Genomic DNA, 19,414 nt, shown 5'->3' with positions numbered 1-19,414 from the left:
AATTATCTTAAAATATTATCAAACCAAAGTTGAATAATATATATCTACTATATTAATTTTTAGTTGAAAATTAACAAGAGAAAATGTATATTTAATCAGAGTTGTTTACAATCCTCTATTGCTATATATATTTCATCATGATAACTATGTCTTCATCTTTTGCTGCCAGTTGAGAAACTCGGAAAGAAGAAGAAGAACAAAAAATAAAAGTTTGAAATGTCTTGAATAACTTATCTAGCTATTTGATTGTCCCGGATACAATTTAACTTTGAAAATAATTTTACTCTCGACATTGATTGATCAATCAACATGGTGCTTAAAATATTGACAATTTTGTTGAATTATTATTAACGTAATATATATTAATTCAAACTTGATATATGTATTTTCATATTTAAATATTTTTTGAATTTATATATATATACACCAATGCCAAGATGATAAACACATGAATGTCAAAGACTCAGCGACCGGTCGAGACCCATGTTATCCTTTGACCCGAGAATACATCCTTCAACTTTCATCAGTCAAATTGTTTTCATCATTTTAAAATATAAAATATATATATCATAATATTTCATCATATATTTTTTCAACAATATACACTTGATTTGAAAAAACACCTATCTCCCCTACTATGCATACTCGAAAAAAATAAATAAAAAATAAAAGATTCTACCCCTTAAAAACAAATTACAAAAAAAAAAAAAAAAAACCTCTCAACTCTGAAACCACCTGAAAAAAAGTCATCACATATTCCCCAACAAAAGTATCCCACAGTGCCTACACTTTTAATCACGATGGCCAAACAATAAAAAAAAAAATAATAATGATAAACTATATGTGTGCATGTAAAAAAAAATCAGAGTACAATACTCTTCCACTTTGTTAGTAATTTTCATTCCCCCTCGATATAATCGAGTACACAGGAAACCTAGATCAATTACATAATGGCGCGACTCTTGGGGAAAACAGAAGGTTTGCCGATTTTCACTCGTCATTTTCCTCTCTATACCCTCTTTATTTTTTTAATTTTTTTTTTATTCATCCATTCAATTCCTCTTTTCTCTTTTCACTTGTCTATGTACTCTCTTGTATACGTCAAACTCGGTTTCCATCATCGGAATGAAAGAGAAGGACGATTGCAAAAGCATCGTTTCTGTCGCAGCAAAGTGACTATAGAACAAAGGGTTGAGACTCTTCTCTGCGGGTGCAGTAATTATTATGCTCTTTGACGAACCACCACTACTACTACTACTACTACTGCCATTACCATCACCACCTACTTTTTTACGTTTCGATATGGAGGACTATGAGAAGTAAAGAGGATGAGATATTCTCGGAAAATAAAAAAAAAAAGATTTAAAAAAAATAGATGGATAATCTGTCAGTTGGATATATATAGATATATATTATATCAAACGACGACGAATCGATACTTCTAAAAATTTAATTCATTTTCATCAAATGTATTTATTATTTGTATTGAATGTACATATAGGGTTTTGTTTTTTTAGTTATTTATGTTTGTTATTAATTGATATTGAATAGTTATATTATTATTGTTGAGGGTATATATTGGTATATAGTTTTTATTGATTTATTCATGGATTATTGATAGTGATTTTTATTAAAAATTTCAATTAAATGAAATAACGCGTCATGAAATCAGGGGAATTAATTGGAATTGTTGATGAAACATTTCAAATTCAAATCAAACTTAAAGTCAAATGAAATTGTTTTTTAAAAGATAACTTTAAATGACGCTTTAATGTCATTTAGAATCATTTGAATTAAGTAGAATCAATTGAAATTGATTCAATCGTTTAAAATCATTATATAGTTTAATAATACATTTTTTTTTTTTTTAAATTATAATTATAATTATTGAATTATTTCATGACTATTTCAATGACTTTAGTTATAACTGTCAAACTTTTATAAAAATAGTATTTGAATTAAATAAATACAAATTTATTTCATTATAAATAAGATATTATTTTTTTTTTTTTAATAAATATATAAAAATATAAAATCTTATTTTTAATAAAAATAAATTTATTCAAATTTATAAAAAAAAAAAACAACTTATTGATTATTCAAAAAAATTTATAACTAAGCACTATTAAATATAATTATTTCATTTTTATAAATTTTTTTTTTCATTTAAAAATCTATATGAAAAATATTTATTTTATTTTATTATCAAGTATAATTAATTATCAACTAATTCGTATTTATTTATAAATTTAATTATCAATATTTTTATATTTATTTAAGCAAATTAATAGAACCAATTATTTTCTAAATATTATCATCAGCTACATACAGTGCTTATTTTATTTTTTCAGAAAATTATTCTTATACAAACACTTTTATCATCAACAATTTACGCCCCCAACATCATCCCGAATTTTTCAGTGACCCATCAACTCATATATCAGTTAAAATATATATTTTTCCCTTTGATATTTTATTAATATTCATATCAGTGCTTTTTTCTTTTTTCCTAGATTTCAATTTTCTATATGAATAACTGATGCTCTAACCCCTTTGAATGATTTTACAAACAATTTTCCGATTTACGAATTTCGTAGAATTATTACTACTGTTATTATTATTTATTTTTTTTCAAAATATTGATGAAAAACGTTATTTGTATATTAAAGTGTATTGATATATTCAGGCTGTTCTTGAGACGAATATTTTCCAATTGTGTGTTGAGAGATGTATGATGATAAAATTGTGATTTTATATGTTGGAAAGATAAAAATAAGGAGGATAAAAAGAAAGCTGAGTTTGTTCGTTTACGATATGACTCGGTTTAGATTATTAATAACAGCTTGTTTTCCTTCTTTACTATCTTTTCTTTTCTACCTAAAACTCTCTCTCTCTCTCTCAACTCCGTCTCTCTATCGAGATTTTCATCCGCAGGCTAAATTTTAGTACGTAAACCAGTGAATACAGGGGATTCATTATCCAACTGCCTATTGTCTCGTGATATACCAATATTTGACTAGATATTTTGACTGAACCGGGTTTTAAATTAATTTTTTTTTTTTTTTTTCATTTCAATTGTTACATTTTGATGATGAAATTCAATCACCTTTGTGATGAGTTAGTTTCAAATAATCAGTCAATAAAAATATATATTATATTTTCATAATTGATGATGATTTGATGAATAATTAAATTATTAATATCAAATATTTTTATTTATTTTTAACATTATCTCATCGTATTAATTGTTTCGAATAAAATTTCAAAGTGGCCACAATGATTTTCAATTTTTATCGACTCTTCATTAGATTTTGAAAAAAATAAATAATATGAAATTGAAAATTATCAAAATTAAATATCTATTTTTATAAAATCTATTATTGTTGTTATTCAATTTTGTCATATTAATAAATTATTTAATTAACTTGTTTTTATAGAAAACAAAATTTCAAAAGTTCAGTTTGGCTTGAAATATTTTAGCTTAATTTAATTATTAATTTATTCAATAAATTATTCAATGATAATGCCATTCGACAAAGTAAATATTTCATTTTTCATATAAATTATTTTTCAACTAATTATTCATACAAAAAACTTGAAGTAAATTATTCAATTTTACAATTTTAAATTTTAAGTTTTTCACTCATTTTCTTGTTATGTAATTTGGTAGTTTTAAATTAGTCCAGAGAAAAATATCTGAGATACTTTTTTTTTTTCCTTTTGGCAATAAACTTTTCTCTCTTTTGAAAATAAATTTTATGTCAATCTAAAAAAAAGCAACCGACAATTATAATTGAATTAAAATTAACATAAATTAATTTCATTTATTAAACTTTAAAGTTTTTAAAATAAAATTTTATAAAAAAATTCTTGACTATTTAAATTTTTTTTTCTTTATAAGTATATAAACTGGATTTTTAAAAATATTTTCTGCAAGATTAAAATGACTGGTTGGTTTTTTACAGCGTGAAAACCACAGAGCCATTCAAATTGTTAAAATTGAATAACGAAAAAAAAAAAGAAAAAACCCCTTGAATTTTTTATTTTTTACAAATGGGTATGAGTTAATTTTTTTTTGATAAGAAAATAAAAATAAAATGTGAAAAAAATATAACGGTGATGTAGGTTGTAAGCCGGATGAGGATTAACATCGTTCGAGTGAACGTTGAGTCCATAAAAATCGTAAAATGAAAAGGGCTCGTCGACGGTATCCAGGCTGTTCTTTAATTCAGGGCAAAAAAAAATTCAAAAGGAAACGCATTCAGCTGAAAATTCATTTTTTAAATGAAAAATAAAATAAAATAATAATGGGAATTATGCGGTTTTAATATTTAAAAAATAAATCATTTCTTTTGTTTTTATTTTTGTATGATATATTGATCACCATAGATTATATATGTTCATTACAAAATATCGTACTTAATATTATGAAGACATTTTTTTTAACTTCGTTTGAAAACAACATATTTTTAAGAAACCATTAGTTCTTTTAGTACATAGAATTTTGTGTTACTCAAATCAGTCTCTCAAAAATAAAGAAAAAAAAATAGAAAATTATTCTTAAATTAAAATTATAGGATAAGTGTTTTTTTATTTTTTTTTAAACTAAAACACTTGAAATGAAAAATAAAATAATAGAAATTAATGAAATTCTTTTTTTTTTCTTTGTTCGATGAATTATCTTATTTTTATAATGATAAGATGAAAATTATATTTAAATGTAAAAAAAAAAAAAACCATGGAAACTGAGTTAGTCTTAAACGATACCTTGAGAATACTTTTGGGTGTTTTTTTTTTTTTTTTTTAAATTTCTACAATGGAAGTAGTTTTTTTTATGCATTTTCATTTGCTGATTTTTTCTTATTCTGAAAAAAAAAAAATAAAGTTTACAGGTAATTATTTTGATGAGTCAAGTTTTAAGTTAATAATATTAATGATTAAAATATATATTACAGATTGTTTGGAAGATTTTGTATCAGCAGTTGAAGCTTTTAAATTTTTAGATCTTTCTTGTTCTAACAATGCATGGAGTGATGTTACTTCTGAAGTCAATTCATCACGTATTTCTTGGAGTTTAAGAACTTCAGCTAAAACTGCAGCTTTATCTTTCACTGTTGACAAAATTAAATTAAAATATTTTACCAAATACATATTTCCAATAGCAAGTAAACAGTTAAATGAATTACATATTTATCCAAAAATGTTTAATAATTATCTTGACAATAATATATAATAATGAATTCAAAAAAATAAAATAAAAAAAAGCAAACATTTCATAGAATATTTTAAAGGTAAATATTAAAAAAATTAAATTTGAAATAATAATAATAACATTGAGTCATTACAATACGGTGATTAATTAATTTATTTTTAAATTAATTAATTTTCAATTTATCCAACATGTATGATAATAGTAAATTTAAAAAAATAAATAAATTATTAAATGCAATATTTATTTATTTATTTTTTTCATATATACTCTTGTCATGAAAATTTTTTTAAACATTTAAAATAGTCATTGAATCATTATGTTTGCATGTTACTATACTTTTATAATTTTTATAATGATAAATTTTAATTACCTCGTGTTATTTCTACTAATACAAGCTACAAGATGTTTTATATTTATTTTTAATTATAAATAACTTACTTTCTCCATGTCCGAGAATTTGACAAAGCTTCTTGTTTCTCGATTTGACTTGTGTTAATTCACCCTTGAGTTTAACAACTTCATCTTTGAGTGATAAAATTTCTTGATCTCTCTGTTCAACTTCAGCCTTTAATTGAGCTGATGTAATATCATCATCAAGTGTATTTAATCTACTCTTTAGTAAATCTTTTTCCTTGCTTTTAAGTATCTCTTCTTTTGCTTCTTTTTCAAGACGTTGAAAAAATTCAGTATCTGATGCTATAATAAATAAACAATAACAATATAAGTTATAAAGAAAATTCATTTTAAATATCTGTGTTTTATAAAAATTAAATTAATTCTTTCATACGTTCAATGATTGCCTCTTTTTCAAGAGGAGTATCAGTAGAAGCACCTAATTTACAAAATTCATCCAAAGACATTGTTGAATTTTTTTTTGGTTTTTTAACACTTGCTTTTTTTGATGCATCATCATCACTTGCAAGAGAATTAACAAGTTGTTGTTCAAATTCTAATTTTGAAAGCAAAAGTACTTCTCCAAGTTCTTGATTATAAACTTCTTCAACTGTCTGTAAAAATAAATAATCATATAACAATTTTGCTATCAAATAATTTTTATCATTATTATAAAACTATTTACATTTGTTTAGATAAAAAAAAAAAAATACTACCATCGTATCCTTTTGCCTCCATTGTTCCCATTGTTGAGTTTCATTATCTTTCTTTTTCTTCTACAATAAAAATTATTATTAAAATAATTAAAGTTTTAAAACTTTATTAATAAAATTTATCTTATTTTAAAACTTTCCCGCCATTAATTTTATGACATTTGTTGATAATATTATTAATTACTTTTTACCCGGTACAATAAAGCTATGATAACAAATTCAAAAAATAAAAAAAAATACAAAATAGGTAAAAAAATAAAAACTCACAATTGCTTTTTTTTTGTCAACTTTTTTTGGTTGTTGTTGAGATTGTGGTTTTGATTTATCATTTTTCTTCTTTAAATTTGTTTTACCATTTGACGTTGTTGTTTTTTGATTTTTTTTTTGCTTTGGTTCATCATCATCAATTGAAAGAACAGCAAAACGTGACTGGACCATCGAAGCCATTTTTTTTTATCCTTTTTTTTTTTTGTTTTTGTTATTGTTTGTGTATATATTTATTTATTTATCTCCAATTATCAAATGCACTTTTAATTGACTTTTAATAAATTCACCTATAAAAAAGTATCACAATATTTAACAACAATTTTATTGCAAATAAATATCAGATAGATATGTCGTAATCAAGCTAAAATCAGAAACTGAAATATTGTTTTTTTTTTTTATTTTTTTTCTCTCTCCCCGCAAATTACAATAAAAAAAAAAAAGAAAATAATATTTTGACTGCGTCGCCGGAATAATTTATTCTAGTTTTACCGGATATTGATAAGAAAAATAGATGTCACCACTTGGTCAATTAATTACCGAAAAAATCCGATAGTAATCGAAATTTCGGCGGCAAAAAAATATATTTTTCTAATATTACATTGTTATAAAATTATCAATAAATATTAAAGCTACTTTTACAACATAAAGATCAATATATTAATGATAAAATAACGAAAAATAATTTAATCATAATTAACAATACAGATTATGCAAAAAAAATTGCATCCTGTCGGAAGAAAAACCCAAAAATTCTCAAATGAAATTTTCTTATAAAACTGACACAAATTATATTGATGAATTAATTTTTTTTAAATAAATTTAATTAAATATAAACAAAGCCGGGAAATGTAAAAATAACAAGTGTATAAAAAAGAAGTAAATTTAATTTTTTTTTTTATTTCTTTACAATGGCGACAGTGTTGATGCGCACGCATTCTCTTTGATCGTCAGCGCGACATCATTCGGCCATCTTGGATGATATATTTTTCATGGACCCCAGCGCCATTGCCCCGTTGCACGTCGGGTATGTAATGAAACATGTTTGTACGTCGTTTAATAAAAAAAATAAGCGTTGATATTGTGTATAAAATATTAATAATTTTATTATAAACAGTCATCATATTATCATTTAAATTATTACCTGTGAGTATCAATAATAATATAACAAATGCAAAAATAATATTTAACATTACAACAATATTTTTTGAGAGGTGTTTGGTGATTATAAATTTGGGCGCACACACATCGCCGGTGGAGTTTTTTTTTCTCTTTTTTTTTTTTTTTTTCTTCTCGTACATACTTTTATTCCATTTTTTTTTTTTTCTCTGAGAGCCGCGCCAGGGCAAATAGTGGGGGCATAAAAATATACGAGGTGAGGCAATATTATCCAGTGAAATTCAGTGTTTGTGTTGATTTAGAAAAAAAAACAAAAAAAAAGTTTCACATTTAAATTGTGTTTTATTGTTAATTTATATTGTTTATTTATTAATTTTTTTTTTGTTCAAAACATTAATAATAATTCATTTGACAATTTTGCTATTTCTGTTTTTTTTTTTTCTTGTTATTTTTTTTTAAACGGAAACGACGACCTGGGGGTCACGGGGGCCATCTCCAAAGCCACCATATTTATATTGACAATTATTCAAGTAATTATTTATATTTATATAAATATATAATTATTAACACTAAGCTTTATTTATATTTTTATAAAATAATTATTATATGATTGTTGGTTACTTTGAGTCTCGCAGTTGTAAAACTAGTTACTTTTCTCTGATGAGAAAAAAATGCATCAGGACAATGCTCTAACCCCTCATTTACAACAAAAAAAAAAACTCAACAATATAACTTTATTGTTAATCAATTATTAAAAGTAGTATTAACAATTGTTTTTATTGTTTTTTTTTTAGAATTTCATTTGTTACTTTAAACATGACGTGGACATCTACAGGTTAAATTTGGTAAATAATTTGCTAAGAAACTTGTTTATTGGTAAGAATAAAAATTCTAATAACAATAATAATTAATAATGTCAATTGAAATTTATAATTATTTATATATATTCGTGTATTACAGATGTAATCTATGTGTACTAGACGAAAACAATTGATAATAAACAGGACAGTTATTCCTTATTATATGTTAAAAGTTTGATAAATTAAAAATGTGTGATCAGACAGAAATAAGTTATTTAGATGGTGATATTGTCTGGGTTAAACTTGGTTCAGCATGGTGGCCTGGACAAGTAACTGGTTTAGATAATTTACCAGATGTTTTACAAGCACAATATAAAAAAAAACCACACATTGCTGCTGTTAAATTTTTTCAAGAAGATTCATAGTAAGTTTATTAATTTTATTTAAATTATTACTTAATAATTATATATAATATTAATTTTTTATTATTATTAATTTACAGTGAATTGGTTAGAAATATACAGCAAATTTATAAATACAATTGTCGACAAAAAGATTTTTATAAAAAAGGATTAGATAAATATCGTTCAAGAAGTAAAGATGGTACAAATTATATGGATAAATTTCCTGGTGATGTTGAAACAGCTGAAAAATTAACTGATGGTGATCCAGATATATTATCATCATCAAAATTTTGTGAACAAAAAAAGCCAGATATATCATCATTATTTGGTGAAAAAAAATTACCAAAACGTAAAAAGATAAAGATGATACAATAAATAATAGAAAATCATTAATTGGTAGTAATGATACACGTAAAATAACACATCCACGTTTTATTGGACGTAAAAGTGATCATGAAATTCGTATAAGACAACAAAATACTAAAAATTTTAATCCATCAACACCAACTTTAAATGATTCATCATCTGCAATAACACCAACAGCAACACCAACAAGAACAACACCATCAACACCAAGTATATATACATGTCCACATTGTGATTATACATCAACACGTCTTAATGTTATTATTTGTCATAATAAATCACATCGTAATAATGTTACAAGACCAAGTATAACACCAGTACGTCGTCCAATTCCACAAAAAAGTCGTACAGTTAGTGCTAGTATTGGTGCTGTTAATGATGGTGAAATACAAAAACGTAAATATACACGTAAAAATAAAAGTTTATCAGTTAAATTAAAGGATGATAAAATTATTGATACACCAAAACGTAAATATAATAAAGGTATTGAAAAACCACCTAAAAAAAAGAAAAATGATCCGGAAATTAAAGAAGAACATATACGTGAATCATTATTGGCTGATTGGGAAGATGGATCTGAAGATGGTGATATGGATATTGATCTTGATAATTCAGCATCTGAAGATTTTCCAAGTTCACCATCTAAAAATATTAATAAAGAAAAAATTAATAATGATAAAGATATTGACGATGTTGATAAATCATTATCACCAATTAAAAATTCAACAAATCTTATTGATACAGATGTTGAAGTTGAAAAACAACAACAACAACCACCACAACAACAACAACAACAACAACAACGTTCTCCGTTATTAAAGAAATTTAAAAAGTTGGATGATTCAAAAACAAATTTATCATCTAGTGATGATAAAAATGATCAAAAATCAAAATTATCATGTTTTGATTTTGATGAAGATGAAGAACCACAACCAGCATTACCACCAGCAAGAAAAATAACACGTGTATTTGGTGAAAAAAATAAATCACGTAAAAAAGAACTTATTAAAGAATTTACAAGAACATCACAAGCATTTGCTAATGAAAAAGTTGATGAAGAAGAACAAGGAGATTTATCACAAAAACAATCAAAAGAAGAAATTAAAAAATCAGATAATGATGATAAAATTAAAGATATTGTTGATGATGATAATGATGACGATGATTTTAATGATAAAATTAATCGTGAAATAAATGAGACAACAGAATTAGTTGCTAAAATTGCTGAAACAACAACTGATTTAATACCATCAAAATCTGAAATAATTGAAACTATTGAAACAATTGAAATTTTAAAAGTTAATGAAGATCAAGAAGATATTGAAGAAGAAAAAGAAGTAATTGAACAAAATGATGAAAAATTGGATAAAGTTCAAGAAGAAAATAAAAATGATACAAATAAAATTGATGAAAAGTTTGAAGATGATAAAATTCATGATGATGGTGATGATATGATGGAAGATGTCAAAGAAAAAAATGATGTTGAAGATATTGAAGAAACAAAAAATGACATTGAAATGAAAAAAGTTGAAGAAAAAGAAGAACAAGTTGATCAAATGGTTGAAGAAAAAGACGACCTAGATGACAAAATGAACGAAGAAAAAATGGAACAGGATGATAAAATTGATGAAGTAATGCAAGAACAAGTTGATAAAATAGATGAAGAAAAAGAAGAGCTAGTTGATAAAATGAATGAAGAAAAAGAAGAACCAGTTGATAAAATAAATGAAGAAAAAGAAGAGCTAGATGATAAAATCAATGAAGAAAAAATAGAACAGGATGATAAAATTGATGAAGTAATGCAAGAAGATATAGTAGAAAAAAATGAAAAAATTGATAAACCAGTTATTGATGCTGATCAAGTTTTGGAAATGAATAATGAAAATAAAAATACAGATGTTGAATTAACAAAAGAAAAAGAAAACCAAGATATCGAAGCAGATAAAGAAGAAAAAACTCAAGATATTGAATTTGACAAAGAAGAAATTGATAAAATTGATCAAGAAGAAAAAATTCAAGAAATTGAAACAACAGATCAAGAAAAAAGTGAACAAATTGAAGATGATTTAGAAAATAATAAATTAAATTTAACTGAATCTGCTATTGTTTCAGAATCAGAAATAAATAAAGTTCAAGAAATTTCAGATTTAAAAATTAATGAAACTGATGAAATGCTACAATCAGATAGTGAAAAAGAAATTATAAATTCACCAAATGAATTAATTGAATCTGCACAAATAATTATTGAACCTGAAACAATAAAAGAGATCAATGACGAAAAAATGGAAGATATTGAAGCAAAAATTGAAGATATAGAAGAAAAAGTTGAACAAGTTGACCAATCAATTGAAAAAATTGATGAAGAAATGAAAACAGACGATGAAAAAATTGATACTATTGAAGAAAGTCGTATAACAATTGAAGCTGAAGAAGAAATGTTATCAGTATCAGAATTAACAGCAGCAACAACATCAGGAACTTCAAGTAATATTGATAAAACTTTTTCACAAGTTAATAAAATAAATACTCCAACAAAAATTGAATTTATTGATAATAAAACAATAACACCAGATGTTCCGGAAAAAAGACGTCGTGGTAGACCTAGAAAAACACCAATTCCAAGTTATATGAGTGGTAATGGTGATTCATTAATAAAAATTGACGAACCAAAAACACCTGGTACACCAGATAGTCAAGATTTTGATCGTAAAACATCTGAATCTGATAATGAAAAATCAAATGCTGGAAGAAGAAGAAAACCAAGTAAAAAATATTTAGAATCTGATATGTATTGTCCAAGTCCTGGTAGTAGAACACCAAGAACAGATGACAGTCAATCAGAAGCTGAAGATAAATCATTGACAATTAAAAAACGTGGTAAAAGAGGTAGAAAACCATCTAAAAAATCAATAGCTAAAAGTATTGAAGAATATGAATTTTCAGATCAAACACTTGATAGTGCTGAAGAATCAATGATTGGTGAACCAATTAAAATTCAAGATATTAATAAAAAAACAGATACATTATCACCAGTTGATTTAACTGATTTATTAGTTAATTCAGATATTGAAATACGTGATAATAAATCACATGACGATAATAATGATGATGATGATAATAAAATTGATAAACTACCACCTAAAAAATCACAAATTAAAAAATTTGAATCATCACAATATGAATTTTTTGGTTCTGATGATAAAGAAGAATCAACAAAAGTTATTGAAACAATAACAACAGCAACAACAACAACACACACTGATATTTTATCTGACAATAATGTCAATGAAATTTTAGTTGAAAGTAAAATTGAAGCTCCACAAAAAGAAGAACATTCAATCGAAATTCAAATGGAAACAAATGAAATTTCTGATGTAAATGAAACAGTTATTGAAGAAACTATTGAAAATATTATTGTTGAAAATGATAAAAAAATAATAACTGAAGAAAAAGAAGAAGTTGTCAATGTTGTTGAGCCACTAAAATCATTAATTGCAAATGTAGAAGTTAGTGAAGAAAATAAATCAATGATTGTTGATACTAATATGTCAATTGATGAAGAAAAAGAAAAAATAGCTGATGAAGTTGTTGTTCAAGATAATGTTGTTATTGTTGAAGAACATGTGGAGACTATTGAAGAAGTTGTAACATTACCTGAAGTTACAACAGAAACTGTTGTTGAAGAAAAAATTGAAGAGGTTGCTTTATCAAATGAAGAAGTAATTGAAGAAGTTTCTGTTGTTGAAGAAAAAATTGAAGAAATTTCTTTATCAAATGAAGAAGTAATTGAAACAACTGAAGTTGTTGAAAAAATTGAAGAAACAACAGAAATAGTTGAACAAAAATTACAAGAAAATGAAGAAATACCAGTTCAAGTTGAAAATGTTGAACAAATAGTGGAAAATATTGAAAAAATACCGGGAAATATTGAACCAATAGTAGAAAAAGTTGAAGAAATGGCAGTTAGAATTGAAGAAATACCCGTTAAAGTTGAAGAAAAAATGGTACAATTATTGGAACAAGTTGAAGCAATGGATAATCAAACAGAAGAAATTGTAACAACAATGCCAGATAATGAAACAACTGAAACAACTACAACTGAAATTATTGAAACTACAGAAATACCATTACCAATAATTCAAGAGACTCCAAAAATACAAGAAATAATTGTATCGTCACCTAAAAAAGTTGAACCAATTGTTAATAAAATTACAACAATCAACCAAAATATAATTGAAACACCACAACAAAAATCACAAGAGCTAATAATGCCAGTTAAAAAACGTGAAAAACCAAGAATCATTGAAAATGTTACTCTAAAACAACCAATGCAAATATTAAAAACAAAATTATTAGAAAAACCAAGATCACAAAAACACAAACTAGATATTGATATGTTAAAAAGAAATAAATCAACACCACCAACAAAAATCATGAGAATTGATCCACAATTAATAAAAACAAAAACAAGTGGAAAAATTGGAACAGGACAACTTACAATATCAAAAAAATTAGAAGTTTTAAAAGCTGATGAAGCTAAAAATGAAGCTATTAATGAAGAAGTACTTGGTAATACATCAGGAGTTATAAGTTTAGCTACAAGTGGATCACAAGGTTTTCAAAATATGGAATTAGATATTGATTCAATACCATTCATATTTCAAGAAGATTTAAATCCAGATAGTATTAAACAATTACCAGATATGACATCAACAATAATAACTCCAAGTCCAACAATTCAAACATCAATACAACAACCACAACAAACATCAGCATTAACATTTGTACAAACAACACAGCCAACTGTTACTCAACAAATTCAATTAGCACAAAAAACACCAGATAATAGTGGTGAATTATCGCCATCTAAAAAGAAAAATTTATCACCAGCAATATTAAAAAATAAACCAAAAGCTAAACCAACAATAACATCAGTTAAAACACTAATGCCAGGTAGTCTTAAACAATTAAAATTTGGTCAAAATGCACAAGGTAAAACAGTTCCATTGATAAACCAAAAAGGTGGTGTACCAAGTAAATATATTATTCTTCATACATCAAATGCACAACAAATGCCATCAAATAAAACTAGTACACCACAAAAAATTCCAATTCCACAAAATAAAACACCAAATCAAATTATTCAACAGGGTAATAAAGTTGTTATATTAACATCACCACAATCTGGTCAAACTAAAATGTTACCATTGTCAATGCAAAAAAATGTACAACAAAAAAAAATTATCAAAGGTAATCAAGTTTATACACAAATATCTAAAAATCAAATTTTACCAAAAACTGATACATCATCATCGTCGTCATCATCAACAACATCATCATCGTCCTCATCTTCATCATCACCAACAACATCAAAAATAATAACTGGACAAAAAATTATAAGTACAGCTCAAGGTAATATTGTAACATCAAAAGTATTTACATCAGTTCCTGGAATGCAAAAAATATATGTACAAAGTGATGGAACTAGATTAATTGCAAAAGGTGGACAAGTTTATACAACAATTAGTACTGGTGGATTAACAAAAATGATAACTGGACAAAAAACATTGGTAACTAAACAAGGTACAATTGTTGGTACTGTTGCTGGTCAAAGTGGAAGTAAAACAATATTATCACCAGTGACACAAGGTAATAAACAAATAATAACACATAATTTACAATCATCAAAAGGTACAGTGTTAACACCAATAACTGGTCAACAAGTTAAAGCAATTGCAGCAAAAGCATTACCATCTAAAACACAAAAAATGCAATTTATACAACAACAACAACAACAGCAGCAGCAGCAGCAACAACAAAAATCTCCAATAATATCTAAAACTCAAAAATTACCAATGACATCTGGTACAAATATGGCTGGAGTTAGAGTAGTAACAACAAATAGAAATATTAAAAATGCTGGACAACAAGTTATCATACAAAATAGTCCAGTACTTAATCAACAAAGTCCACTTACCAAAGCAACAGCTGTAGGTAAAAAAATAATTCGTCAAAATATCGTTAATCAAAGTGGTAAATCACCACAATTATTATCATCATCATCACCATCTGGTACAAGTTTACAAATGACAAAAACAAAATTATTATCTTCTCCTGCAACAACAATACAAAAATCAGCAAATACACCGAAAGGACGACCATTAAAATCATTACAAAATAAAGTTTTCATACAAAAAATTCAAGATCCATCATCATCACCATCAACAAAACCAAATGTTTCATCAACAATAACTAAAGTAACTGGTAGTCCAAAAATGACAAATTTAAAAACAACACCAGTCGTTAAAAATATACAAAAATCATTGATTTCATCAAAACAACAACAGCCACAACAACAACAACAACAACAACAACAACAACAACTTAGAAATATTTCAGCACCAATGGCATCATCATCAAGTAATCTACATACAATACAATCATCTCCTCCACCACTTCAAGAAATTAAAAAGTCTGATATTGAAGAAACAATTAAAGTAGTTACTACTGCTTCTCCAATAGCTACAACATTGTCATCTCAACCACCACCATTAGTATCAGCAGTAACAGCAACAACAGCATTAGCAATTACAACAACAGTAGCAACAACGACAACAACAGTATCAGCAGTAGTAGCAGCAGAAGCAGCAATGACAACAACAGTAGCAACAACAGCAGCTATTGAAACAAATGAAGTCATTGTTAAACAAAATACTGAAGTTGGTGTACAATCACAAACTGAAGTATCAACTGAAAGTAATGAAACATCAGATGAACAAAAAGTTGCAACTTCACAAATAATAATGTTTCCAGCACCAAGTGTAGATGGTAGTCCATCATTTAGTCTATATGTTGTTGATGAAAATGGAATTGCAAATCCAATGGATAGCACTGCAATAATGGCATTAGATGGACTATCAATTGATCCAAATTCATCAAACTTCGTAATACAATTTGATGATGAAGCACAAATACAAGCACTTGATGCATCACAAACTATACAACAACAACAACAAGAACAACAACCATCAGCAACACAAATTGTATCAACAAATTCAAATCAAGATATATTAGCAGCAGCATTAGCAAATAGTGATTTTCAAGGTGAAATAAGTATGCCTGAAACTTCAAGTACATCAGTTTTATCAACAGATATTAATCAAACAAATTTAATTAGTCAAACAATATTACAATCAACTTTAGTACCACCACCAGCTGAAAAATTATCATCAAATGTACATGAAACATCATTAACATGGGATAGACCAATAATGACACCACTTGAACTACCAACCTTAACACAAAATACAACGACAAATTTATCATCATCAGTACCATTTAATATAAATTATATGACTGATGTTGATAATACAACATTACCTGGTAATTCAATGCCTGATATTGGTGAAACTGTTGATTCACATAAAACTAATGATGATGAAGATGTTACACAAAAATCAACAGCAGCATTAACAACAGCAACAACTCAATATTTAGATTTATCAAATTTAGAAACAAATGAAACAATAGTAACAACAGTATCAACAAGTATACCATCAACATCTTCAATATCATATTCAGTATCAATACCAGATAATATTACAAGTGGTGTACAAACAACTCCATCAATGCCAATAATTGATGATATATTTTCTGATAATATTGAATTTAATAAAAAAACAATTGATAATAAATTTTCATCTAAAAATAAAAATAATAATAAAACAAATAAAAATAATAAAAATAAAAAACTTGATAAAAATAATAAACAAGTTACAACAGATGTACCAATTGATAATAATGTATTATTATTAAAAAATAATGATGATAAATTAATAAATCAACAACCAGAAACAAGCCAAAAAATATTAGATATGCCAATTGTTGGTGATACACCAATTATTGATAATAAAATTGAAGATAAAAATAATGATGATGACGATAATAAAAATTTATTAAATTCTGATGTTGTTGATTCTTGTATGACTGCTGTTGTTGATAATTCTTGTATTATAACAGAATCAAGTAATGATGTACAATCAACTGCAAAAATAATTGATAATAATAATCAAGATAATGATGTAAAAAATGATGTATTAACAACAACAAATAATCAAGAAGAAGCTGAAACATCAGATAAAAAAGTAGTTATTTGTGATAATATTGAATCAATGGAAGTTGATGAAATTGTTTATAATGCTGTTGAAGAAATAAAACAAACAGCTGAATCATCAAATGTACAAGAAATTGAAGCAATGGAATGTACATTTAATGAGGATACAGTTGATGCTGAACAAAATCAAGAAATACCATCACAATCATTTGAACAATTTAAAATAATTGATAATAATGAATCACCATCACAATCTGTTGAAAAATCAACAGATTCACGTGAACCATCACAATCAGAAGCTGATGAATTAATGGAAATAAATAATGAACCACCAAGTCAATCATTTGAAAATTCAGCATTACATGAAGCATCACAAAGTTATCAAGAAAATTCAAATATAAATAGTAGATCAGATCAAATTGATGATCCAAGTTTTCCAACTCAAAGTTATGATGTTGGTAAAATTGATAATATTACTGAAAATATTGAAACAGATTGTGAATTAAGTCAAGAAGGTAATATACCATCACAATCAAATGATGTTGATATTGATGGTATTGGTACATCAACATTTACAAATCAAGGTAATGATGATGAAACAGCAAGTTCAAGTTATGTACCTGAAACACCAGAAGCACAAGAACGTGATCAAGATCAAGAATCAGCAATATCAACATCAAGCTATGAAATACCACCATCTGATGAAATTAATATTGCATCATCAAGTCTTATACCTGATACATCGGGTAATGAACATGCAAATATACATGATAATGGAGTACCAGAAATACCAACAAGTTCATATAATTTAAATCCAGATTCAAGCTCAACACATATTGATTCACAAGTGCCAAGTTCAAGTTTTGAAGATCAAATTGTTATTGAACAAAATGTATCAACAAGCTATGATATACCAATATCAATGCCAAGCATTGAAGATAATTCATCATCTGGTAATTTTGTTAGTGAATCTGGTGATCAAACAAATGAACCAACAAGTTATTATGCTAGAAATCCAGAGGTAAATAATAAATAATACAGTTTTCTTTTTTGTTTATATTTATTTATAAATATTAATTTATATATTATTGTTATTATAGGATGTTACATCTGAAGCAAGTCAAAGTTATTTTGAACGTGATGCTCCAAGTCCAAGTTATAATGAACAAAATGTATCACCAAGTTATTATGATGCACCACAAGAAGCAAGTCAAAGTTTTTATTCAACACAAGAAATTGAAAGAACTGCTGAACAATCATCGTCTTCATCATCATCAAGAAATGTTGAAGCATCACAAAGTTTTTATCAAGATAATTCAGATGAATTAAGATTAACACAACAACAAGGTGAAGCAACACCAACTTATTATCCATTGGACAATGATAATGAACCAATTGAAAGGCACGATCTTGTTGAAAGCTCTGTATCAGCTACACGACCTACAGAAAGGTAATAAAAAACCTTTCTGTAACAAAAAAAAAAAGAAAATATATATTTAAACAATATTTAAAATATAATTTCTTTTTTTGATTTTTTTTTCTTTTTGCAAATGCAAATAAAAGTTTAAAAAAAAAAAAAGAAAAACCTAACTTCTAAGTGTAAATATAGTAACAAAAAATAATAATAATAATAATTAATAAAAAAAAGAAACATAAGGTTTAATAAAAATCTAAAAAATTTGAGTTTTAAAATAAGAAAAAATAAAAACACATTACTTAGACAAAAACAATTAAGATATTATGTAAGATTTAGATTCTTATAATTTATAATGAAATAACAATTTAAAAAAAGAAAAACATTAATAAATATATATTGATTTAAAAAATGAATATTATTAAAAATAAAATTCCCAAATTTTTCAACACATACACATACACACACACACACACACATAAGTTAATTGAAGAATATTATATATATTTAAATTAAAAAATTAACAATGATATTTAAAATATTCATTGTAAATTTGTTACATTATGTTTGTGGGTTTATATCGATGGTAAAAAAAAAAAATTTATTATTACTATTA

The 19,414-nt window shown here is 25.6% G+C and overlaps 2 protein-coding genes across 2 annotated transcripts; one reads left to right on the top strand and one right to left on the bottom strand.

The window, feature by feature from the left end:
• Positions 1-4,343: 4,343 nt before the first annotated feature.
• LOC122851243 (G kinase-anchoring protein 1-like) lies at positions 4,344-7,004 on the bottom strand. Its single transcript, XM_044150355.1, has 6 exons — positions 6,586-7,004; positions 6,322-6,381; positions 6,000-6,219; positions 5,651-5,908; positions 4,954-5,111; positions 4,344-4,865 (listed from the first exon to the last, which is right to left on the bottom strand). The coding sequence occupies exons 1-6, from the start codon at positions 6,763-6,765 to the stop codon at positions 4,833-4,835; spliced, it is 909 nt and encodes a 302-aa protein (XP_044006290.1). The 5' UTR covers positions 6,766-7,004; the 3' UTR covers positions 4,344-4,832.
• Positions 7,005-7,599: 595 nt separating this feature from the next.
• LOC122860447 lies at positions 7,600-19,020 on the top strand. Its single transcript, XM_044164266.1, is given in 7 exon segments — positions 7,600-7,728; positions 8,496-8,577; positions 8,662-8,925; positions 9,004-9,254; positions 9,257-10,608; positions 10,702-18,405; positions 18,485-19,020. Coding segments are annotated over 5 exon segments (9,837 nt in total). The 5' UTR covers positions 7,600-7,728; positions 8,496-8,577; positions 8,662-8,749; the 3' UTR covers positions 18,839-19,020.
• Positions 19,021-19,414: the final 394 nt, after the last annotated feature.

The sequence above is a fragment of the Aphidius gifuensis genome, linkage group LG1, assembly GCF_014905175.1.
Source record: "Aphidius gifuensis isolate YNYX2018 linkage group LG1, ASM1490517v1, whole genome shotgun sequence".
In the NCBI taxonomy this organism is placed as follows: domain Eukaryota; kingdom Metazoa; phylum Arthropoda; class Insecta; order Hymenoptera; family Braconidae; genus Aphidius; species Aphidius gifuensis.
The sequence above is the reverse complement of the archived record's forward strand: the minus strand, read 5'-3'. Positions and strand labels throughout refer to the sequence as shown.

What these genes read in the sequence shown, in the direction of transcription:
- LOC122851243 (XM_044150355.1), bottom strand. Translation starts at nt 6,765, where the DNA reads ATGGCTTCGATGGTCCAGTCACGTTTTGCTGTTCTTTCAATTGATGAT. An exon ending in GGAGGCAAAAGGATACGATG is followed by an intron (nt 6,220 to 6,321) that starts GTAGTATTTTTT and finishes TTATTTTTACAG; the next exon opens with ACAGTTGAAGAAGTTTATAA. An exon ending in CAAAATCTTCCAAACAATCT is followed by an intron (nt 4,866 to 4,953) that starts GTAATATATATT and finishes TTTTTTTTTCAG; the next exon opens with AATAAGAAAAAATCAGCAAA.